The sequence below is a fragment of the Gobio gobio genome (genome assembly GCF_949357685.1).
Source record: "Gobio gobio genome assembly, chromosome: 11".
NCBI classification, from domain to species: domain Eukaryota; kingdom Metazoa; phylum Chordata; class Actinopteri; order Cypriniformes; family Gobionidae; genus Gobio; species Gobio gobio.
Window position 1 is genome coordinate 55,181,383 of NC_137104.1, and position 26,330 is coordinate 55,207,712.

The 26,330-nt window shown below is 45.4% G+C and overlaps 2 protein-coding genes across 4 annotated transcripts in view; both read left to right on the top strand.

The window, feature by feature from the left end:
- Window positions 1–717: 717 nt before the first annotated feature.
- Window positions 718–26,330, top strand: part of LOC307133806 (uncharacterized protein) — a 29,795-nt gene continuing 4,182 nt past the window's right edge. Inside the window, exons 1-6 of one of the 3 annotated variants that reach the window (XM_079829093.1) lie at window positions 999–1,013; window positions 1,195–1,423; window positions 2,138–2,280; window positions 6,358–6,392; window positions 6,511–6,783; window positions 6,887–7,138. In XM_079829093.1, coding sequence (XP_079685219.1) covers window positions 2,174–2,280; window positions 6,358–6,392; window positions 6,511–6,783; window positions 6,887–7,138 — 667 coding nt within the window. In that variant the 5' untranslated portion in view covers window positions 999–1,013; window positions 1,195–1,423; window positions 2,138–2,173. Of the gene's footprint in view, window positions 872–983; window positions 1,424–2,137; window positions 2,281–6,357; window positions 6,393–6,510; window positions 6,784–6,886; window positions 7,139–26,330 lie in introns of those variants that run through there. The other 2 variants (XM_079829094.1, XM_079829092.1) reach the window with 2 other exon arrangements.
- On the top strand, window positions 7,228–11,722 carry LOC307134192 (uncharacterized protein; the record flags this gene model as incomplete). Its single annotated transcript, XM_079829725.1, has 3 exons — window positions 7,228–7,240; window positions 9,359–10,446; window positions 10,516–11,722. The coding sequence occupies 3 exons, from the start codon at window positions 7,228–7,230 to the stop codon at window positions 10,720–10,722; spliced, it is 1,308 nt and encodes a 435-aa protein (XP_079685851.1). The 3' UTR covers window positions 10,723–11,722.

Sequence of the window (26,330 nt, forward strand, 5' to 3'; positions counted from 1 at the left end):
GTAGTTGACACTGTGAGAAGGTGTACTCTCCATCTGCAGTGAAATTCGTCTGTGGAAACTAGGACTTTTCTTTTTTAAGGGTTACTTAATGTCAATACAAAACAGCGCAAATATGAATTTTGGGTGGCTCTTATTTTGTAATTCCACATCAGACTGTCCTGAAACGGTGTAGTTGACACTGTGAGAGGGTGTACTCTCCATCTGCAGTGAAATTAGTCTGTGGAAACTAGGACTTTTCTTTTTTTGGGTTACTTCATGTACATACAAACAGCGCAAATATGGATTTTGGGTGGCTCTTATTCTGTAATTCCACATCAGACTGTCCTGAAACGGTGTAGATGACACTGTGAGAAGGTGTACTCTCCATTTGCAGTGAAATTAGTCTGTGGAAACTAGGACTTTTCTTTTTATGGGTTTCTGAATGTATAAACTGTGTGTTTGAGGACTTTTACTTTGTAATTCGGTATCATACAGTGACAGGCTGCGAAGTGTACTATAATTTTCAGGTGAAATTGGGTTGTAAAATGTGTATTTATTTAGGTCCTTTTTTACACATGCAGACTTTTAGTTTGTAATTCGGCATCATATAGTGACAGGCTGTGAGGTGTACTATGATTTTCAGGTGAAATTGGGTTGTGAAATGTTTATTTATTGATTTATATTTAGGTCTGTTTTTTTTTTTTATTCAGGCAGACTTTTATTTTGAAATTAGGCATCATACAGTGACAGGCTTTGAGGTGTGTACCATCTTTTACTGGTGAAACTGGGTTGTGAAATGTTTATTTATATTTAATTATTTGTGCCTGTTGTTTTTTTTTTATTATTATTCAGGTAGACTTTTATTTTGGAATTCGGCATCATACAGTTACAGGTAAAATATTTGTTTTATTTAATCAGACTGTCGGACTGAATAAATTAATGTATTCGTGTTCACCGGAAGATCACTTGTTTCCATATCAGTTCTCTGACGGTCCTACCGTAACAGCCAAGGTATGCGCGCACCCCAAAATAACGTGGCGGATAGATTGACTGTGTATTTCGGAGTGGCGGATAGATTGACTGTGTATTTCGGAGTGGCGGATAGATTGACTGTGTATTTCGGAGTGGCGGATAGATTGACTGTGTATTTCGGAGTGGCGGATAGATTGACTGTGTATTTCGGAGTGGCGGATAGATTGACTGTGTATTTCGGAGTGGCGGATAGATTGACTGTGTATTTCGGAGTGGCGGATAGATTGACTGTGTATTTCGGAGTGGCGGATAGATTGACTGTGTATTTCGGAGTGGCGGATAGATTGACTGTGTATTTCGGAGTGGCGGATGGCTTGACCCCAGTCTGCGACTACAAGGAAGTGTTTAACTTAAAGCTAGTTAAACAACGCTTGATAAACAACGTTTCGGAATCTCCTTCTCAGTAAAAATAGTAAGGCATTCTGTACTTTCGCCTACTGTTGTAATGAGTGTGTTTGCTATAATATATGTGTCTGCAGTGGCACTTCCGGTGTAAATGTTACCTCCAGCACATCTCTGCCTAAAAGTTAAATAATTCACCATAAGTGAAGAAAAAACAGCATTATATCATCTATAGCACATAAACGCTGAACGTAGCCAAAATGTCCTCTCGTATGTGCCTCAAGTCTGTCTGTGATCATAGGTATCTCACATATATTAAAACAATAAACAATGTGTTATGAATAGCGGTCAGAACATACCTTTACTTTGAGTTTGTTTTCATTCCTCTGCTTTTCTTTTTCGCGTTTGGGTGCATTTTTACCACAACTTCACTTTAATATCTCTATCATTCTAGCATTTGAATGAATTAAAAATAGTATAAATGGATAACTAGACTTCATGGCATTATGGGATGGATAATGTACATCCAGACGGCTGTAAGGGGTCTTGCATCATCTCTCTGTAGTGTGATATAGACAAAAAAAAGAAAGTTGTTTTTATCAGTTCTCCCCAATTAGAGCTTTATTTAAAAGCTGTAACATGGCTCTAGAACAGACATACGGCAAAACAAATATTAATGTGGGTAATCAAACCATAAAAAACTACAACAACCCATCTTATATTTAGAAGCCTTCGATGAGAAAGATTAAGGGAAATATTCCATATTTGTGCTGTGTATTCACAGGCTGTATGATTGGGAGCAGAAGATCGGAGATCTGTCATGGGGCCGCACCAAAGAGTCAGTCGAGGTAAAAGGAAAGACAAACAGAGGAAATGCTCCAGAAACGAGGAGAGATGGTGGACGTGCTGGACACTGAACAACCTCTGGTGTGTATCTTTCAACTCTCTCTGATCAGATTCTGTGTCAACAACTGCAAACCAGTCAGAACTGAAGTTCTTCAATGCTGTTCAAGGGTTTTGGTGACAGTAATTGTGTAGTTGAAGAGCCAGGAGGATTTGTTCTGATCCTACAAAATGTAAACATGTCCAATAAATGCTTTAGTTTTGCTTTTATAAATTGAGCATTCATGATCATATTACAGATACAGTAAAGTTGATTTCCTTTAGGCCCATCTGTAAGATTATGCAGCAGAATTTATTTTACATTTGTTATCAATTTGATTTGTGTAATATAGCGTCAAGTTTACAGATGCAGGAAAGTGCCTAGTAGGGCTGTAATCAACCAAAGAAAATCTTTGTCGACTGAAGTCCTGAAACTTTCGACTGAAAATGAGGTTAGAAAAAAAAACGTTAAATGAATGAGCTGCGCACTGTGCGCAGTATTTGGTAGCCTCGGTGTCTGTCTAAATTAATTAAAAATAAACATAAAAAGCTAGTAGGCTATATTAGTCGGCTCTGACAGCGCTGCATCACGTGCACCTGCGCAATATCACAGCCTATGATTTCCCAAAATATAGTACTATTGTCAACTAGATATCACCACAAGAACTGTTGAGGAATATGCAACATAATTTACAATTGTTTTTGTCATATGTATTATAATAACTGACAGACAGTATCATTTCAGCCGCTCTGTGAACATGAGTTCAGCTCAGCTTCGCGGCTGAGACACGGATAGACTATTAGCTTAAAGCTTTTACTCTTAAACACAAAAGGCACGTCCACTTTAATAAAAAAGGAATATTTATTAAACAAGCCAGATCAAGAGCAGAAACGAAATAAAGTGCACATATCTGTGGTGAAATATGAAATTGAAATATGGCAGTTCTGATATGTTCATATAGCCTACTCAAAACAGGCAGGGCAGCCTAACGCAGACAAGTTAGCGTCTTTAGCTGATATGACATGTTTGTCGTCAAGCTGTGATATGCAAACTGTTGCTTGCAAAAATTAGCATTTGACTTTTTTCCCTTTTTCTATTTTAATAAAATGCCACACTGCCGATGTCTTTGTTGACATGGTAGAAGAGACTGACTAGGAAACCGCTCTCACAATTAAATAAATAAATACAGCAAAGTAGCCTAAAGTTACTTCAGTCTCTCTCTTCTCCAGTGGGTTGGGCTAATCCAAAAGAAGTGAAAACAAGGGGTGTGTCCTGAAGACAGACTTCCTGTGAAACAGGGCTGCTCTGAAAACACCCCATTAGCAATTAGTGCTTTCCACCAAATGAAATGAATGCGGCAAAAAAATCGACCAATCAGAATTTTGGTCGAGCCAGAACATATCGACTAATAATCGACTGTGAGATTACAGCCCTAGTGCTTAGGTATTAAAAGTGTTATGTCATCACTGCTCATTATTACAATACAATACAAGATTACTTGTCAAATAAATCTCACGTGTAGAGATTGCAGAGTGATATACAGTACATGGCCAAATATAAATGACTTTCAATAATCCGGAAAAGTTTACCCAAAAAGAAAATAAAACACTTAAGAATGTAACTCACCCTCATGTTTGTCCAAAATCCTGCATTAGTGAGAATGTCGGTAACCAAACCCTTTCAGTGCTTCTTCTGTTCAACATGAGTCATATTTGCAATGACTTGGGGGTGAGTAAATGGTGATAGGATTTTAATTTTTAGGTGAACTACCTATTTAACTACTGGTTCAGATAAATGTTAACGTGTGGCCCCTGCCTGGCCCCCCCAGTTACCGTAGTCTAGAACCCCCACTGCCTGCTCTAAAGTCAATATCGCAGTATTTTTGTGTTGTTTAAAGGGATGGTTCACCCAAAAATAAAATTAGCCCATAATTTACTCACCCTCAAGTTATCCTAGGTGTGTATGACATTCTTCTTCATTCGTCATTAATAGTTGCTCTGTTTTTGAAGTCCATAAAAAGTGCATCTGTCCTTCATATAACTGCTCCACACGGCTCTGGGGTGTTAATAAAGGCCTTCTGAAGCAAATTGATGCGTTTGTGTAAGAAAAATATCCATATTTAAAACTTTATCATGTTTTGTCTTGTGTTGTGAAGCATGTGGCTGGTGGTTTTCCTCTGGCTGTGTGCTTTCATGTTGTCATGCTTTGTGTGAACATGCAGCTGATGATTTCTCGTTAGGTGTGTTGGACATCGGCTGTGGCTAGGCCTGTCACGATAACACATTTTGCTGGACGATAAATTGGCCAAGAAATTATTGCGATAAACGATAATATTGTCGTTCTGAGACCATTTTCATCTAAAATAGGCCCGCAGCTTGTCTATTAAAATATATATTTTGTGGCCCGCCACGCATAATTTACAAATCGTGCAGTTTCACGATGTACTAGATTTTAGGCCAGGGAAACAGCGGCCAAAGCGGAACGAAACAGCGCTGCTTGTGCTCTGCGCAACTTACAAGCTCTGACTCTGAACAAATGTGTTTACCTGCTGAGCGTCTCGATCACATGACCACTAAACAGCCAATGAGAAGCGTTTGAGTTCTGCACCGAGGTCTCCGGTACTGAATCTCTCTGTGATGTGATTTAATTTAAATCCAGTTAAACAGCGCTGACTTAATTAACAACACTAACGAGCAAATCAGCTGAGCCGATTCAGTTCAAATACTTCTCAAACAACAATTCACCAACATTTATCATGGATTTACTGTGGTAACACTAACCGTAACTGGTAATTTGTCAGAAATGTAGGTTAATATCTAATTTTATTTCATTTGTAATGTAGACATGTATTAAATGAGTAATAAAGGCCAAATTGCAGACTATTTTTGTCATAAACTTGCAGTTTGGTGCACTTGTATTTATGTTTATAGACTAAATACCATAAAGCCATTCTAGAAATATAATTTTTTTTTAATTTTTACTTTTTGCCATGTGTGCACTGCAAAAAATGCTGTCATTTAGTATTTTTGTCTGGTTTCTAGTATAAATATATCTAAAAATGATTAAATTAAGATGCATTTACGAGATGAGTTAAATGACATTAGATATTTTTTCTTATTTTCTGGAAAATAAAATGAAATTGAAGAGTTTTTGGTTAAAACAAGCAAATATATCTGCCAATGGGGAAAGAAAAATAATGTTTCTGTTTGGAATCTTTAAGGAAGATTATTTTTCTAATCCATTGGCAGATAATTTAGTTTGTTTCAAGCAAAAACTCAATTCATTTTGATTTTTTTTTTCCCAGGTATCAAGAAAAAAAAAGTAATTTTCCTTAGCATCTTGATTTAAGAATTTTTTTATATTTGGACTGTAAAAAAGACAGAAATACCAATTAAGAAAAGTATTTTTTTGTAGTGTGGTTTTACCTGTGGTGATCTAAATAGAGCACTTATGAAATTTAAATAAGAATAGAGTTCTAACTCTGTAATAATATTTAAATTTTACCCATTAAAACTTTGTGATTGATGAAAGTTTTACAGATATTGTTAAATATCTATACATTTCCTGTGTCCTATCTCAAGCTGCTCTACTGTCAGCTCAAGCTTTTGTCAAATCTGTCGTTTCCAAGAAACAAAACATGTCATTTATTTATATTTATATATAATAGAAAAGGGACCGGCCCCCGGGTATGTCCACAACATTGAATCTGGCCCCCTTTTTAAAAAGTTTGGACACCCCTGCCCTAAGAGCTCCTGCGCCGTGGGCTCAGATCTGTGAAATAGGGCCCATGTCTTTATGCTTTGCCCTTCATTTGTTTCTGTGGGTTGGAAACTCGCATCAAGGGAGAAACTCAACAGATCTGTAGCTGAGCTCTGTGAATGATGAAACTGTTGGCCTCAATTAGAATGACTATAATAATTGGTTTTAATGTGCATGACAATACAAGCTTCCACCTGCGTTCACGTTTATCTGTGTAACGTGTTGTAAGGGGGCAGATCGTGTTAAGAGACTGAGTTATGAGTTTTTGTTCTGACTCGAGTTCTACATTCTGCACAATATTCTGTACTTTAGGTGAGATTTGAGTAGCATTTAACCACTGTGTGTTTTTCTGTTTTAATCAGGTGCCTCGGGACTCTCCTGTTGTTGTGTTTGCCTGGTGAGTGTGTGTGTGTGTGTGTAATGTAAAGAGAAATGATTTGTAAATTGGATCGTGACATTACAATATTGATACTGATGTGGTTTAATATCAATCTCAACACTGTTTTTGTTTTTAGCTGCTGCTTCTCTAACTGTAGAAGGACCAAAGGGTGGCATCATTACCCTGCCATGTTCCTGCACCGCAAATGTATCCGTTCTCCTCACATCTGGGCACTTAATAGTTTATGGTGTTAAACCACACAAGCTGTACGAGGGCCGGGTGCACAGGAGTTTTCAATGTGACATCATCATTCAAGACCTGAAGACCACTGATGCTGGAAACTACACTTTACGTAATCTTGACAACGGTGATCTAATTCCCAAATGCTATTACAGTGTCACTGTCAATGGTAAGCTCAAAACTGATTTTAAATATTGATTTGATCTTTTTGTTGCTTTCATTTAGTACCCATCAACATTTCACAATTATTCTCTTGTTTCATTCATCTTCAGTTAATTTGACAGGACATGAAGGCAAAGAGCTGAGGTTTGATGAGCGTCCACGTGGCGCTGAGAGAGTCGTCTATTCTACTGGGACAGGCGTTCAGGGGAAGGAGGTGTGGAAGAGAGGAAAGGGTGTCCTGGACAAACGACTGAGAGACAACAAACGCCGCCTGACCATTAGCAACTTCACAGCAAGTGATGCTGGAGCTTATAGAGTCCTGGATGAAGCAGGAGGAATCCTGAACACTATAATGGTCACAGGTGAAAGGAAATAATCATTCTCTAAAAAAACCACAAAATAAATACAGGATACTTTTACACAGTTTGGGACACCTCTCACATTGTCCTGTATGTCCAGCCAGGGTCTAAAGCTGCATTCACACTAGCAGCCACACACACAATCCCATTTATTTCAAAAGATATTTTAAAACGTTTGTTAAAATTTGCAGAAAATTGAATTTTTGACAGGAAAAAAAAAAAAGATTTTGTTGCATTTTAATATTACATTCAGAAATTACACCGATCAGGCATACATTATGAATAACACTGATGATCTCTGTTAGTGGGTGGGATATATTAGGCAGCAAGTGAACATTTTGTCCTCAGAGTTGATGTGTTAGAAGCAGGAAAAATGGGCAAGTGTAAGGATTTGAGCGAGTTTGACAAGGGCCAGATTGTGACGGGTCAGAGCATCTCCAAAACTGCAGCTCTTGTGGGGTGTTCCCGGTCTGCAGTGGCCAGTCTCTATCAGAAGTGGAGGACCAGTGGAGAACCGGCCACAGGGTCATGGAGGACCAGTGGAGAACCGGCCACAGGGTCATGGAGGACCAGTGGAGAACCGGCCACAGGGTCATGGAGGACCAGTGGAGAACCGGCCACAGGGTCATGGAGGACCAGTGGAGAACCGGCCACAGGGTCATGGAGGACCAGTGGAGAACCGGCCACAGGGTCATGGAGGACCAGTAGAGAACCGGCCACGGGGTCATGAAGGACCAGTGGAGAACCGGCCACAGGGTCATGGAGGACCAGTGGAGAACCGGCCACAGGGTCATGGAGGACCAGTGGAGAACCGGCCACAGGGTCATGGAGGACCAGTGGAGAACCGGCCACAGGGTCATGGAGGACCAGTGGAGAACCGGCCACAGGGTCATGGAGGACCAGTAGAGAACCGGCCACGGGGTCATGAAGGACCAGTGGAGAACCGGCCACAGGGTCATGGAGGACCAGTGGAGAACCGGCCACAGGGTCATGGAGGACCAGTAGAGAACCGGCCACAGGGTCATGGAGGACCAGTGGAGAACCGGCCACAGGGTCATGGAGGACCAGTGGAGAACCGGCCACAGGGTCATGGAGGACCAGTGGAGAACCGGCCACAGGGTCATGAAGGACCAGTGGAGAACCGGCCACAGGGTCATGAAGGACCAGTGGAGAACCGGCCACAGGGTCATGAAGGACCAGTGGAGAACCAGCCACAGGGTCATGGAGGACCAGTGGAGAACCGGCCACAGGGTCATGGAGGACCAGTGGAGAACCGGCCACAGGGTCATGGAGGACCAGTGGAGAACCGGCCACAGGGTCATGGAGGACCAGTGGAGAACCGGCCACAGGGTCATGAAGGACCAGTGGAGAACCGGCCACAGGGTCATGAAGGACCAGTGGAGAACCGGCCACAGGGTCATGGAGGACCAGTAGAGAACCGGCCACAGGGTCATGGAGGACCAGTAGAGAACCGGCCACAGGGTCATGGAGGACCAGTGGAGAACCGGCCACAGGGTCATGAAGGACCAGTGGAGAACCGGCCACAGGGTCATGGAGGACCAGTAGAAAACCGGCCACAGGGTCATGGAGGACCAGTAGAGAACCGGCCACAGGGTCATGGAGGACCAGTGGAGAACCGGCCACAGGGTCATGGAGGACCAGTAGAGAACCGGCCACAGGGTCATGGAGGACCAGTGGAGAACCGGCCACAGGGTCATGAAGGACCAGTGGAGAACCGGCCACAGGGTCATGGAGGACCAGTAGAGAACCGGCCACAGGGTCATGGAGGACCAGTGGAGAACCGGCCACAGGGTCATGGAGGACCAGTAGAGAACCGGCCACAGGGTCATGGAGGACCAGTAGAGAACCGGCCACAGGGTCATGGAGGACCAGTGGAGAACCGGCCACAGGGTCATGGAGGACCAGTGGAGAACCGGCCACAGGGTCATGGAGGACCAGTGGAGAACCGGCCACAGGGTCATGGAGGACCAGTGGAGAACCGGCCACAGGGTCATGGAGGACCAGTGGAGAACCGGCCACAGGGTCATGGAGGACCAGTGGAGAACCGGCCACAGGGTCATGGAGGACCAGTGGAGAACCGGCCACAGGGTCATGGAGGACAAGTGGAGAACCGGCCACAGGGTCATGGAGGACCAGTAGAGAACCGGCCACAGGGTCATGGAGGACCAGTGGAGAACCGGCCACAGGGTCATGGAGGACCAGTGGAGAACCGGCCACAGGGTCATGGAGGACCAGTGGAGAACCGGCCACAGGGTCATGAAGGACCAGTGGAGAACCGGCCACAGGGTCATGGAGGACCAGTGGAGAACCGGCCACAGGGTCATGAAGGACCAGTGGAGAACCGGCCACAGGGTCATGGAGGACCAGTGGAGAACCGGCCACAGGGTCATGAAGGACCAGTGGAGAACCGGCCACAGGGTCATGGAGGACCAGTGGAGAACCGGCCACAGGGTCATGGAGGACCAGTGGAGAACCGGCCACAGGGTCATGAAGGACCAGTGGAGAACCGGCCACAGGGTCATGAAGGACCAGTGGAGAACCGGCCACAGGGTCATGAAGGACCAGTGGAGAACCGGCCACAGGGTCATGGAGGACCAGTGGAGAACCGGCCACAGGGTCATGAAGGACCAGTGGAGAACCGGCCACAGGGTCATGAAGGACCAGTGGAGAACCGGCCACAGGGTCATGAAGGACCAGTGGAGAACCGGCCACAGGGTCATGGAGGACCAGTGGAGAACCGGCCACAGGGTCATGAAGGACCAGTGGAGAACCGGCCACAGGGTCATGAAGGACCAGTGGAGAACCGGCCACAGGGTCATGGAGGACCAGTGGAGAACCGGCCACAGGGTCATGGAGGACCAGTGGAGAACCGGCCACAGGGTCATGAAGGACCAGTGGAGAACCGGCCACAGGGTCATGGAGGACCAGTGGAGAACCGGCCACAGGGTCATGAAGGACCAGTGGAGAACCGGCCACAGGGTCATGAAGGACCAGTGGAGAACCGGCCACAGGGTCATGGAGGACCAGTGGAGAACCGGCCACAGGGTCATGGAGGACCAGTGGAGAACCGGCCACAGGGTCATGAAGGACCAGTGGAGAACCGGCCAGAGGGTCATGGAGGACCAGTGGAGAACCGGCCACAGGGTCATGGAGGACCAGTGGAGAACCGGCCACAGGGTCATGAAGGACCAGTGGAGAACCGGCCACAGGGTCATGGAGGACCAGTGGAGAACCGGCCACAGGGTCATGGAGGACCAGTGGAGAACCGGCCACAGGGTCATGGAGGACCAGTGGAGAACCGGCCACAGGGTCATGGAGGACCAGTGGAGAACCGGCCACAGGGTCATGGAGAGGACCAGTGGAGAACCGGCCACAGGGTCATGGAGGACCAGTGGAGAACCGGCCACAGGGTCATGGAGGACCAGTGGAGAACCGGCCACAGGGTCATGGAGGACCAGTGGAGAACCGGCCACAGGGTCATGGAGGACCAGTGGAGAACCGGCCACAGGGTCATGGAGGACCAGTGGAGAACCGGCATGACATCGCTGACTTATCAATGCAGTTGATTTATTAATAAATATCGTTCAGGAATTTACTGTAATTGCTCTGACACATCTGATACAGATTTATACTAATGTCGTCAACATGTGAAATGTTACAGCTAATCCTAATATTGTTTGTTCCTTATTACCTAAAATTTTATATACAGGTGCTGGTCATATAATTAGAATATCATCAAAAAGTTAATTTATTTCACTAATTCCATTCAAAAAGTGAAACTTGTATATTATATTCATTCATTAAACACAGACTGATATATTTCAAACGTTTATTTCTTTTAATTTTGATGATTATAACGGACAACTAAGGAAAATCCCAAATTCAGGATCTCAGAAAATTAGAATATTGTGAAAAGGTTGAATATTGAAGACACCTGGTGCCACACTCTACTCAGCTGATTAACTCAAAACACCTGCAAAGGCCTTTAATGGTCTCTCAGTCTAGTTCTGTAGGCGACACAATCATGGGGAATAGGGATGGGCATTCGATTAAATTTTCTTAGTCGATCGTTGGGAGAATTAACGATCGACTATCGATTAATCATTAATATTTTTTTATAAAAAAATTTATTATTTAACTTTTATAATTCAAAAATGCAATGAATACAAAAATACAGCGTGTTTTTCCTCGATAAGACCTTTATTACAAGATCAACTTGTGGCAGACAGTTCAACTACGTTCAGTTAGGCAAACCGAACATATATGCGGTGCTCTAAAGCAGTGGAACCTGCAGCTGCGAGCCAGCGTTTTTAAACAGAGACCTCATTTGTTCCAAAATAATAATAATACAAAAGAAACATGTTAAACAATAACTTAAACAAAAAACATAATACTTAGATCTGACAGGTTTTGTCAACATTTACTTCAGTCGTACTCAAAGGCCGCAGAAACAGGCCAGTTACGCACGTCAATCCATTCCCGACGATCTTGGTTTGCTTCTTATTTATTAAATATACAGGCAAATAGTGTATTAAACATTGATCAAAATTAAAATACAATTTATACAAAACGAAATTAATTTGAAAGAAATAGGGGTGTGCATTGGCACTGCCCTCACAATTCGATTCGATTACGATTCACCAGGTAACGATTCGATTCAATTCGATTCTACGATGCATTGCGATGCATCAAAATTCTACTGCACACAACAAGGCAAATTTTTAATCAGTCATGAGGCAATACAAGTCAGATATTGAACAACAGATTTTATTGGCTGCTATGTGTGTATTATCACTCTCCTGTATCTTTGACATAAATGTCATTAAATAAAATAAAATTCAATGGTACAGGGTATTGGATATGGCATTTTCAAACCTGAAAAAGAAAACATAAATCACTGCTTTCAGTGCTTTGAATGAGAAATGTTTCTCTTCTCTCTGCTTTAGAACCATTTGAAATTATATAGAGCAATAATAACCAACTAAGCCAACTTTTTCCAGCAGTGAACATAAGTGTTTGTTTTTTTTACACACAGTAAAAAGCTCTAAGACAGGGCACTTCATGAACTCCTGTGCAAATATTAATCCGTAATTACAGTCACACTATTGTAACAACAACCACCACCCAGGCACCCAGCAATAAAAATATTCAGTGCAACACACACAGTAACGTTGACACTTGGGACTCGTCAATTCTTAGCTGGGATGTGTCGACTTTTTGTGTTGTTGTTGTTGAAGCCAACTCAGGATGCCAACGATAAACATGGTTCGTGAAGTTAGTTGTATTGCCAACGTGCTTGATTTTAGTGTGGCAGGCGCGTTAGAAGGGCGTAAACAGCGCATATTTTTTTCGGCGCCCATGTTAACTTAACAGATTAGAGCATTCACATCGCACGCAGATCGTTTTGGCGCCGAGTCTATTTTTGCCGCGCTGCTCACGCTGATTTAAAGCCTCAGTGGATTGTTCTTGATCAAAACTGACCAGATTAACATAGAAAATAACAAATTTCACCATGAAATCATGAAGTGAAGTGCCCCGTGTGTTTCACAATCACCATATGACATCCAGAGCTGTGAAAAAAATTAAAAACACAACACTGCCAGAAGTTTTTGCCCAAACTTCAAAAGCCTGTTTAAATGATTAAAACTAGAAGCATATATTCACTTTAATGTTAACTTACATTTATCATGTGAACTAGGCCTATATACAACAAGTTATATGCATATGTGTTTGGGACAGAGGGGAACACGGTCGCATTTGCAGCATATGCTGCCCATCATAAATCAAAGCACGAGACAGACGGGGCTCGGAGGAGAAGACCGGAAAATGTGACATAATGTACAATATTTGTCTGTATTTGCAATATACGAGCTGCGCGAGACAAACGCTGCCAGTGTGAATCCACAACGGGGGCGCGGGCTCCGGCTCTCCATACCCACCGCTCCTGCCCTGCTAACGCGTGCGGTGAAGCTGGCGTCAGAATCCGAAATGTGCCCAGATGTCCGCTTTCCAAGCTTTGGGTGCGTTTTTAATTACCCGTCTATCGCGGTCATCTCCCTCCGCCATCTTGATTGTTGTTGTTATGACCTTGGAAGTAATTGAAACTTCAAATTTCACCAACTATTGTCCAACTCAAGACCAGAAAATAAACGGTGACATAATCGATTATGGCACTTTGCCGCATCGATGCTGAATCGTGCATGCCCCGCATTGCGATGCATCGTTGAATCGATTATTGTTGACACCACTATAAAGAAAGACTTTCTAGAAAACACAATTCAATTAAGTGCTCAAAATCCACATATGCGCATCTGATTGTGCTTTACTCATGCTGCTCACTTTTCATAATCAACATATGAAATTAAAAAACTATAATATTTTAACATAGCTTAACTATATGAAACTAAATAGGCTACGTTTTCTTTAACCCTCTGTCCAACGAAGTCGTCGGCGCCTTCTGATGGATTTTATCCTTTATGACAGCGCAGATACAAATCACAATACTCCATAATGTCTAGCCATACTACAGATAAGTGCAAGACATAATTATAATAAACGCTCTACTTTTATTTGTGTACACTCACAATAACAGCAAAGGCCGTGGACTCAGGGAACAGATTTTGCACTCCACTCCAAACGCTGTCTTCATTTCAAAAATATATTTTTGTTTATTAAACCCAAAGTTTTTCATTTCAAAAGCATTTCTAAATTCAGTTTATATTTCCAACAAACGAAATTCCAAGCCACAATAACGAAGTGGTAAAAAAAACTTTGAGTTATCACCATGAAGATTCAAACTTTTCGCTCGTCACTGTATGTGGCAATGCGTAAAAGTGGATCATTCTTTACAGATGATGGTATGTTTGGACAGAAGACGAGACAGAGTTCTGTATTAAAGGTCCCATGGCATGAAATTTTCATTTTGAGGTTTTTTTAACATTAATATGAGTTCCCCTAGTCTGTATATGGTCCCGAGGTGGCTAGAAATGTTGATGTGTGTAAAGCGAGTTCTGGCTGTCTTTCTCTGCCTTTGAGAAAATGAAGCTCAGATGAGCTAATCTGGAATTTTCCTGTTATGACGTCATACCAGTAACGGTTACCTCCCCTTCCTCTGCTTTGCCTGACCAGAGCACTCAGAGAAAATGGATTCAGTTTATCAGTCGCAATGTCAGCACAGACTTTACAAACAGACTTTACGATTTGGATTGGACAGCTCCGCCACAAACAGTGAGTAACAGTGTTCATTAATGCCTGATCTGTGATCAGTGATTTCTGATGTGTAGCTAATCATTCAAGTTCACTCAGACTTTCTTTCTAGGTCGTTTAATGATCGCCGTCTTGATGCCCTAAGCGTAATGCATCAGTGAATCAAGCCAGTGACTAAAACAATCGTTTCTGTTAGTAGCATGAAACAAATCCGTTTTTTAAGTCATTAAACTACAGAGAGCGATCAGAGAACAATCTTTATAATGTCCGGAGCTGTCAATCACACGTCTCGAGTGTATCTGCACACTTGCCCAAACTGCCGTTATAATGAATGACGCTGTTATGCTGCACAAAGCTCTTACTGTATGTCGATGTTACCCACTAGGTGCCTGTATGGCTCTTTAAAGGGTAACTAAACCCCTCAGAGCTTAACTCCACCTACTGGCAATATTTGAAAAATGCTGGAAAAGTGGGCAGAGCCCAGCGGAGAGAGGGATGAACCGAGGGCGGGGCTGAGCGGAGACAGAGGGATGAACCGAGGGCGGGGCTGAGCGGAGAGAGGGATGAACCGAGGGCGGGGCTGAGCGGAGAGAGGGATGAACCGAGGGCGGGGCTGAGCGGAGACAGAGGGATGAACCGAGGGCGGGGCTGAGCGGAGAGAGGGATGAACCGAGGGCGGGGCTGAGCGGAGAGAGGGATGAACCGAGGGCGGGGCTGAGCGGAGACAGAGGGATGAACCGAGGGCGGGGCTGAGCGGAGACAGAGGGATGAACCGAGGGCGGGGCTGAGCGGAGACAGAGGGATGAACCGAGGGCGGGGCTGAGCGGAGAGAGGGATGAACCGAGGGCGGGGCTGAGCGGAGAGAGGGATGAACCCAGGGCGGGGCTGAGCGGAGACAGAGGGATCAACCGAGGGCGGGGCTGAGCGGAGACAGAGGGATGAACCGAGGGCGGGGCTGAGCGGAGACAGAGGGATGAACCGAGGGCGGGGCTGAGCGGAGACAGAGGGATGAACCGAGGGCGGGGCTGAGCGGAGACAGAGGGATGAACCGAGGGCGGGGCTGAGCGGAGACAGAGGGATGAACCGAGGGCGGGGCTGAGCGGAGACAGAGGGATGAACCGAGGGCGGGGCTGAGCGGAGACAGAGGGATGAACCGAGGGCGGGGCTGAGCGGAGACAGAGGGATGAACCGAGGGCGGGGCTGAGCGGAGACAGAGGGATGAACCGAGGGCGGGGCTGAGCGGAGACAGAGGGATGAACCGAGGGCGGGGCTGAGCGGAGACAGAGGGATGAACCGAGGGCGGGGCTGAGCGGAGAGAGGGATGAACCGAGGGCGGGGCTGAGCGGAGACAGAGGGATGAACCGAGGGCGGGGCTGAGCGGAGACAGAGGGATGAACCGAGGGCGGGGCTGAGCGGAGAGAGGGATGAACCGAGGGCGGGGCTGAGCGGAGACAGAGGGATGAACCGAGGGCGGGGCTGAGCGGAGAGAGGGATGAACCGAGGGCGGGGCTGAGCGGAGAGAGGGATGAACCGAGGGCGGGGCTGAGCGGAGACAGAGGGATGAACCGAGGGCGGGGCTGAGCGGAGAGAGGGATGAACCGAGGGCGGGGCTGAGCGGAGAGAGGGATGAACCGAGGGCGGGGCTGAGCGGAGACAGAGGGATGAACCGAGGGCGGGGCTGAGCGGAGACAGAGGGATGAACCGAGGGCGGGGCTGAGCGGAGACAGAGGGATGAACCGAGGGCGGGGCTGAGCGGAGAGAGGGATGAACCGAGGGCGGGGCTGAGCGGAGAGAGGGATGAACCCAGGGCGGGGCTGAGCGGAGACAGAGGGATCAACCGAGGGCGGGGCTGAGCGGAGACAGAGGGATGAACCGAGGGCGGGGCTGAGCGGAGACAGAGGGATGAACCGAGGGCGGGGCTGAGCGGAGACAGAGGGATGAACCGAGGGCGGGGCTGAGCGGAGACAGAGGGATGAACCGAGGGCGGGGCTGAGCGGAGACAGAGGGATGAACCGAGGGCGGGGCTGAGCGGAGACAGAGGGATGAACCGAGGGCGGGGCTGAGCGGAGACAGAGGGATGAACCGAGGGCGGGGCTGAGCGGAGACAGAGGGATGAACCGAGGGCGGGGCTGAGCGGAGACAGAGGGATGAACCGAGGGCGGGGCTGAGCGGAGACAGAGGGATGAACCGAGGGCGGGGCTGAGCGGAGAGAGGGATGAACCGAGGGCGGGGCTGAGCGGAGACAGAGGGATGAACCGAGGGCGGGGCTGAGCGGAGACAGAGGGATGAACCGAGGGCGGGGCTGAGCGGAGAGAGGGATGAACCGAGGGCGGGGCTGAGCGGAGACAGAGGGATGAACCGAGGGCGGGGCTGAGCGGAGACAGAGGGATGAACCGAGGGCGGGGCTGAGCGGAGACAGAGGGATGAACCGAGGGCGGGGCTGAGCGGAGAGAGGGATGAACCGAGGGCGGGGCTGAGCGGAGACAGAGGGATGAACCGAGGGCGGAGCTGAGCGGAGACAGAGGGATGAACCGAGGGCGGGGCTGAGCGGAGACAGAGGGATGAACCGAGGGCGGGGCTGAGCGGAGACAGAGGGATGAACCGAGGGCGGGGCTGAGCGGAGACAGAGGGATGAACCGAGGGCGGAGCTGAGCGGAGACAGAGGGATGAACCGAGGGCGGGGCTGAGCGGAGACAGAGGGATGAACCGAGGGCGGGGCTGAGCGGAGACAGAGGGATGAACCGAGGGCGGAGCTGAGCGGAGACAGAGGGATGAACCGAGGGCGGGGCTGAGCGGAGACAGAGGGATGAACCGAGGGCGGGGCTGAGCGGAGACAGAGGGATGAACCGAGGGCGGGGCTGAGCGGAGGGCGTGCAGATGAGACCCGCAGGGACGGGTTGATTGACAGCTGTCAGACTCGCGAGTCGCAAAGATGGAGAATGACTGGAGTGACGCCAGTAGCTTTGCAACAGAGCGGTCATTCTCCTACCTTCACCTGAAGTGGAGGAGGGTGAATTGTCTCTAGACACAAACATTGGTATCAATCCTCCACAAGCTTTGATTGTCATATTCTGCTCTCAGTCTTTTCTCCGTTTCCTGCGATCAAACCTTCTCAGTGATGAACGCTATAACAGCCAATCATGGATCGTGACTGTAGTGATTGTGATTGTGGTCGCTGGATAAACGCATTTACGCCTCAACTCTGTGCCACAAAACATTTACATAATTCGGAATTATTGGAATTAATATTAGGAATATCACAGTTTTAGCTTTTGAGAGAAGCTTCTAGAGGTCGGACGATATATCAGGCCGATATTTGTCATTTTTTTAATATATCGGCATCGGCACCGATTTAAAGTCAGGCACATCCGTGGGCAGCCCTGTGTTATTGGTGCGGTCTGGAACTGGCATAATGCTACAGCTGGCAGAAGGTTGGCTGACTTGCAGTTAACTTTAAGGACTGTAGTTGAAAACTATCAGCAGCTTGCTCTCTAAAATATTAGCCCCAATGTTTCAGTTTTATTTTTCCTGTATCGGAGTCGGAGAATTTCACTCGTTGGGGTGGAGAAGGCAGCAGCTCTCACAAACACTGTAGCATGATTGAGGGCTACGTTACAGACACACAGAGCTGTCCTTACTCCTGGAGCAGCTCAGAACAGCGTATAAAGCCTTGTTATTTAAGCCTTGCTACAACCTTGTTTATAGTCGACGCGTCCGCACGGCAATAATGATGCCAACACGGAGTGGGTGGTCGTGGGCGTTGAGCCAGGGCCGGATTGGGACTCATTTTCAGCCCTGGAGTTTCATGCCTTAGACCGGCCCACTTTAGTTCACGACTGACTATATTAAAATAATGTAATTAAAACCTCAGAATATAAGTCTGCAATAGGCGCACTGTTCTCTACAGCCTTGTAATTCTTTGTATTTTTGAAAAATATCATCATTTCCAATTCAGTGCAAAAACAGTAGCCTAAGCTTTGCTTCACAGTGAAGATTTATTAGAACAGTAACAGGACAGTATCAGAATCTATTTTCTTTAAGAATTAGTATTCATAAATATCCAAACATTGAAATGAAGAAAAAAAAATCTAACAAAAATAAATATATAAAAAATAAAGATTAAAATAAAATGTATTGCACTTTCAAATGACAGTAGCATCTCTTTTTCAAGGAAACAGCTGCTTTACAACTTCAAATATTTTATTTATTCTTACAATACTTGTAAGAATTAAACAAGTATTGCATTAGATTTAAGTATTAGATTTAGCTTGTTTTAAGCAAAATAATAATAATTTTTAAGGTGTTTTTTTCCAGAAAACAAAACATAATTTCTTATGCCATTTCACTTGTCTAGTAAATGTATCTTGAATTAAGAATAATTTATATATTTGAACTGGAAACAAGTAAGATTCTAAGTAAGAAAAGCATTTTTTCAGTGATTATTGTTTGCTTATTCACACACTATGGTACAATAGCAGCTTACCTGTCTTTCACAGTGAGAGCATAAGTCTCTTCTCAACTGGGTCCTGGCTCTCTTTCTGACACTAAATTAAATTTGTTACATTTATTTCTCACCACAAATATCCCCTTTTTACAAAGCTTTCAAATCAAGTCAAGTCAGTTTCATTAATGTATCGCTGAATCATCAGGTATCATTAATTATCTCAGGGCATTTTTCATTGAGCAGGGCTCTTCGTTACTATAACTAGTTCTTCTGAATGACATTCTGGTGTGTTGGGCTCATGACTGGAGCTTCTGGGCCTTGCTCTTCACTGTTAGCAGCAAACCGGACTAGAGGCGGCTGCTGCTGAAGAGCTACAAGAAAAAGTTTGATACATGAACGTGGTTTGCAGACAACGTTGTTTTGCACGGTCGCTAGCATCTTGAACTGCTCCTAACTACCTTAACGTTAGCTTACTTACCGGCCTCGTCGTCTTCATTTGTTTTTTTGAGGAAGAATGTGCTCAGCTTAGAACATTTGGCCGCGTCCGTTTCCAAAGATTTCTTTGGAGCCAGGGAGTCAAAAGATAATCACGTCCAGTGTTGGGGTAGTTACTCAAAAAAAGTAATTAGTTACTAGTTACATCTGTAAATTGTAATGAGATTACTTTACTAGTTACTGTATTTGAAAAGTAACTACACTACACTCTAAAAAAAAAAAGGTTCTATATTGCACCAAAAATGGTTCTTGGCTCGTAATCATAGGGGAACCTTTTTTAGAGCTATATAGCACCAATTTTGGTGCTTCAGTGGTTCTTCAGCGGTTCTTCAGAGGTTCTTCAGCGGTTCTTCAGAGGTTCTTCACCGGTTCTTTGACTAAGGTGCTATATAGCACCTCTGAAGAACCGCTGAAGAACCACTGAAGCACCAAAATTGGTGCTATATAGCACTAAAAAAGGTTCCCCTATGATTACGAGCCTTTTTTTTTAGAGTGTACTTATTACTTTACTTTCCCATTTCTTAATTTACCGTGTAGATATATGGACAAACATCATGGCTCTATGGCAGTTTCCCCAAACAAACAAAAAGGACTACTGTCAAATAAAGATAAAGAAATTAATAAGAACAAATAATTTAAATACAAGCAGCAGCACAAATAAATACTATTGAGCAAAGACACTAATAAAATAAACAATGTTTTTCAGGTACGTCTAACATTAGTTTTCAGGTACAGAAATCAAATGTAAAATAACATTGCATATTTCACTGTATAAATTAAACATTAATCCTATTAAATTTACAAAATCTATTCAATCAAGAGCAGTGAGTGATACCCTTGTCTTTTGTTGTTTGACATTAAACAGACAGCAGTAAAGGCTACTGCCCCTTTAAGACCTAATAAAACTGCCCCTTTAAGACCTAACAAAACTGCCCCTTTAAGACCTAATAATACTGCCCCTTTAAGACCTAATAATACTGCCCCTTTAAGACCTAATAACCAGACGGCACCCCGGTTGGGAAGCACTGCTCTATGGCAACGGTGCACGCAGCACTTAAACATATCAGATCTTTACACACAGGCAAACACTGCTTGAGTAACGCAGGAAAGCACGTTCCTATAGTCTAGTAAAGTAGTGTAGTTACCAATATTTTTAGTGTAATGCGTTACTTTACTTCGTTACCCAAAAAAGTAATATCGTTACTGTAATCCGTTATTTTGTAACTCGTTACCCCCAACACTGATCACGTCATCATTAACCTGCAGGCTGCGCTCTGCGAGAAAATATTAAATAGAAAAGAGTGGGACTGCGGTAAAATTATAAATAAAAAAGTAGGGCTGCTGTGAGTGCAGGCAGCCTAGGGACAGCATCCATATTTCCACCCAGTGCCATGACAACAACGGCCCTCGCGGCCAAAAAACAGACCGGCCCATCTGGGATTTTCCCGGTGCTCCTGATTAGCCAATCCGGGCCTGCGTTGAGCATCATCGGAGGCGCGCGCAGTCAGTGGAGGCTCGCGCTGCGGAGCCAGACGAAAGTATAAACACGGCTTAAAGCACCCTCAAACGCAAGCAAAAGCACCCTCAGTTGATACTGTAAATACATACTGGTGAAACAGATTGGGCAGATTTGCACATTTGTGTTCGCGCTCTGGAGAGCGTGATCTATTTACAACGTGTTTTTGCAGCGTTGCGTAATGTAGCCAGATCTCTTGAACGCGATCAGTTTTTATTCAGTGCTGAGTTAATGCAGGCTCGCGAAACTCGAGGCTATACAGTCTATAAAATCCATTGAATAAAACTATTGATTTTCATGCTGTTTAGAGGACTGATGGCCAACTGCATGCTGCAGTTTCGGAGTGACATCTAAATATAAATGCTGGATTCACTCTGCACGAGACAGAAAGACCCAGCATACAGGATTTGCCTCTGTAGAGGACATTATATTTGAGTGAATTTCTCCCACAACATACACAGTTTTGTCTGGATATTCTTATGAAATTTGATTATGAAAATAATCCTTTTTATTACTCCCATTATGACATATTGTCCCAAAAACACATTACTATGCAAATTAGATATAGTGTATAGATGCATTTCATAGAATGGGAATGGCATGTATGGCCCTGTTTATCATTAATACTTGGTCAGTTTATTGATTTGTTTGGTTAACTTTGGATAAATATTTTAATACCGTGTGTGAGGTGACTTAATTTGGTAATTACTACGCTCCACTAGGAGGCGCTGCTGATTAGTGTTGCGGCTTGTCGCTACTGTTTTGACTAAAAGAATAAGACTATCACATGTGTTCACGTGCGCTTACAAAGTGTACTGATCTCTGCTGTTGCACTGAATAAAAGATATTGAAGTCAACTTCTATGAATCGGTGAATTCATGACATGGTGTCAGAAGTGACTCTTTCACCCATTGGACAAGACTGAGGCAACGACATGGCCAAGTTTCAGGCTCCGGAATCGTTTGACTTCACCCAGCCTTCGGCGTGGCCAATCTGGAGACAACGTTTTAGCCGCTATCGGATAGCTACTAAGCTAAACCAAGAAGACGGTGATGTACAAGTGAATACGTTGTTATATGCAATGGGCAAAGAGTCGGAACCTATCTTTAGCACTTTCACGTTCCCAGACAACGTCGATAACTACTATGACGAAGTTTTGAGAAAGTTCAATGAACATTTTGTGCCAAGACGAAATACAATACATGAACGTGCCTGTTTCCACCGCCGCTCACAGCTCCAAGGGGAGAGCGTGGAGGCGTTTGTCAGACAACTGTATAAATTAGCAGAGCACTGTGATTTTGGACAGACAAAAGATGAACAGATAAGAGATCGGATTGTGATTGGGATCGCAGATGGGGAAGTGTCACAGAAACTACAACTTGAACCGGAGTTGACCTTGGAAAAGGCGATCAGTATCGCACGACACTCCGAGCTGGTTAAAACACAAAATGCCAGTGCCAGAGCAACAAATGTTGAAGTGGGTGCCGTAAATGCACGTAAGTTCAAACAGCCAAAGCAATATGACAAAAGGTATGCTAAAAACAAAGACAATGAACTATATAAATGTGCACAACAGTCATCAAACAGAAAGGGCTGTACAAGGTGTGGGAGACAACATGAGCACAGTGCATGTCCAGCTACAGGGAAACGCTGCCGTAAATGCAATAAGATGGGCCACTTCGAAGCAATGTGTAAAACCAAAAACGTGAATGCACTTAAGGCCAATTTATACTTCTGCGTCGAGTGCGCATAGACGCGTTGGATATGCCGTACCCTACGCCGTAGCCTGACGCGCACCTCTCCAAAAATGTAACAACGCGTCAATTCTACGCGGACCGCAAGCGCTGTGATTGGTCTGCCAGAACCCTTCCCTCAGGTCAATAAATAAATAAAAAATCTGCGATAGGAGTGTGTGTGTGTGTGTCCAGAAATTGGATGATAGTTCCTTACGTCTGCTATAACACACTATTTTGCAGTCCAGCGATTCTTTATGGTAGTAAATAAATACATAGATCCGCTGAATATAGTTGATTTATTTTCTCATTAAAACCAAAGATGTTAATCAGTGATTGCATATCAAGAACAGGGACACATTATAGGGTATATTTCGTGAATGAAGTCTCCGCAACAGCAATCGATTGCTCGAGCCACCGCTGCTGAAAACAGCGGCCACGAGCTCCGCATGATTTCACAAACACATTCCAGCGCCAGATCGCCTTATTTAACTTTACTAATCAACTAGAGATATTTGTATTAGATACAACAACTCAAGCTGCAAGAAAAGCCGCTCTCTCACTGCTGCTGATATTCCGACATGAATGTACAGATTCTACACAACAAACTGCTTCTTCTTCGGCTGTTGTCTTGATTACACCATCATGCTCGAGGACACTGCCTCCTAGCGTCTGCATGTGGAATTGCACATTGACGCAGACAACAGCGCAGAAGTATAAATGCTCACGACGGCGTCGGCTACGCGCGTAGCCTACGGCATACACTCGACGCAGAAGTATAAATGGGCCTTTAAAGTTACTGACTGTGATAGCGATGAGGGCAGTGCCTGGTTTCTAGGGGTCAGTAACTTTTTGGATTTATGTTATGTCAGGCCCCTTCACTACAAACCTGCTGGGTCGTAAAACAGCTATCAAAATGGGACTAGTGTGCAGAGTTAATGGGCTTGAATCATATGATGACGTTTTTGGGGACATTGGACTATTGAAATGTGAACCAGTGAAAATAGAGCTGAGGCCAGATGCTCAGCCCTACAGCATTGCTACCCCACGGCGCATACCATTCCCAATCTTACCTCAAGTGGAGGAGGAACTGAAACGGATGCAGTCTCTGGGCATCGTAGAGGAAGTAAAAGAAGCCACAGACTGGTGTGCTCCTATGGTGCCTGTGATAAAAAAGAACAAGAAACCACGGATCTGCGTAGATCTGACTAAACTTAATAAAGCTGTTAAATGAGAGCGATTCATTCTGCCGAATTTAGAGGACATTGCTCCAAAGCTGTCAGGTGCAACTGTGTTCTCCACTGTCGATGCTTCAAGTGGGTTTTGGCAGATTCCGCTTGATGAGAGCAGCAGGAAGCTCACGACTTTCATTACACCCGTGGGTTGTTTCTGTTTCTGCCGTTTACCCTTCGGCATTACATCGGCTCCAGAAATATTTCAACAGAAAATGAGTTCTCTCCTCAAAGACCTTGCGGGCACAGTGGTGGTAATGGATGACATTCTGGTCTATGGCAAAGACATGAAGGACCATGACCGGAACCTGCAAGCGGTGATGCAAACGATCAGAGCTTCAGGACTGAAGCTAAACAAGGATAAATGTCAGTTCCGCAAATCTGAGATCCACTACTTTGGACACATCATCGGAAAGGATGGCATCAAACCGGACACTGAGAAAGTCAGAGCCATCGCGGAGCTTCCCAGCCCGACAAACATAACAGAACTGCGGCAGAGAATCGGGATGATTAATTATTTGGGGAAATTCCTCCCGGATCTTTCTACAACAATGCACCCCATCAACTCTCTACTGAAAATCGACACAATGCGGACATGGGGAGAGGCACAAGAGAATGCCTTCAAAAAGGTAAAAGGAATGTTGATTTCAGCACCTGTTTTGGCATACTATGATGCAACAAGGCCGACCGTTGTAAGTGCGGATGCAAGCAGTTATGGCTTGGTGGGCGCACTGCTGCAGGAGCACAACGAGGGACTCCGCCCAGTCGCCTTTTGTTCAAGGACACTGACAGAGACGGAGCGCAGGTACTCCCAGATAGAAAAAGAATGCCTCGCCAGCGTGTGGGCGTGCGAGCGGTTCGGGAGATATCTGCAGGGCATGGACAGATTTGTTTTGCAGACTGATCACAAGCCCCTTGTTCCGCTGATAAACACGTACGACCTGGACAAAGCACCTGTTAGGTGTCAGAGACTTTTGATGCGCTTAATGAAGTTCAATCCAGAAGCTGTTCATGTTCCAGGGAAGCAGCTCATTGTGGCGGACACTCTGTCTCGTAATCCTCTGCAGGACTGTACTGTGTCCGACACTGAGCATGAGGTAAAAGCTTATGTTCAGGCAGTGATTGAAACAAGGCCAATCACTAAAGACAGATTAAACAGGATAAGAGAGGCCACAAGCAACGATAACATTCTGCAAACTGTGATTCGTTACACAAACAATGGCTGGCCCTCAGACTTGTCACGCTTGCCACACAACCTGCTCAAATATCACACAATTAGAGCTCACCTGTCAGAAGTCAGCGGACTTTTAATGCATGATGACCGCATTGTTATTCCATCCACAATGCAAAATACTGTATTGTCACAAATACATGCGGGTCATCAGGGACTCACAAAGTGCCGGAAGAGGGCCAACATGTCAGTGTGGTGGCCAGGTGTCGGGAAAGACATTGCGGAGCTAGTCAGCACCTGTGAGTTTTGCTATAAGAACAAACCAACCCAAAGAAAAGAGCCACTGATTACCACACCACTGCCACAAGGTGCTTGGCAGAAAATAGCAGCTGATTTGTGTGAGCAGGATGGTAAACAATATTTGGTAGCGACAGACTACTATTCACGTTACATTGAGATTTCACATCTGCCCACCACAAATAGTAACCAAGTCATCTCACAGCTTAAGTGTATGTTTGCGAGGTGGGGTATTCCTCTTGAGCTAGTCACGGATAATGGCCCCCAGTTTGTTTCAGACGAGTTCCGACAGTTCAGTGAGACATACAACTTTCAGCACACGACGTCCAGTCCTCACTACCCGCAAGCAAACGGAGCGGCTGAGAGGAGCGTTGCCATCGCCAAGAGAATCCTGCGACAGCCAGACCCACAGCTCGCCCTGATGAGCTACAGAGCTACTCCCATTACCGCAACAGGTCACAGCCCAGCTCACCTCATGTTTGGCCGTGAGATCAGGACTACGGTGCCGGTGTTGCCCCAGCAGTTACGTCCAACTGTAGTTGATCACCAAACTGTAAGACTGAAAGACCAACAGACTAAATCAGCCTACCGCTTCTTCTACAACAGGCGTCATTCAGCCAGGCCCTTGTCAACACTACAGCCGGGCCAGAGTGTTACAGTTAAGCTGGACGGGGAGAAGGGCTGGAGGACCCCAGCGAAAGTCATTGCAAAAGCACCAGAGCCCAGATCCTATATCGTTCAAACCGACCATGGGACTGTAGCACGTAGGAACAGGAGGCATTTACAGGAAGTGCCCGAGTCATCAACCCAAGTTACTGCGTCAGAGACTAGTGACTTTGATATTCCTGACCCAGGTGACTCAGATGCCCCGCTCGCTGACACTAATGCATCTGTGCCCTGTGTTCCCACCATTCCTACTGGCTCTGGTTTGTCCCCAAAGAGGACCCTTGCTGGTCGAGCTATTAAGCCACCTGTTAGATTTAAGGATTATGTTTGAGATAGAAATGTCCTTTACTAATGATGTTTTGTTTTAAGGTACACCCTTCTAGAGCGAGTTAAGAGAAGTTTAGAAATACCAAA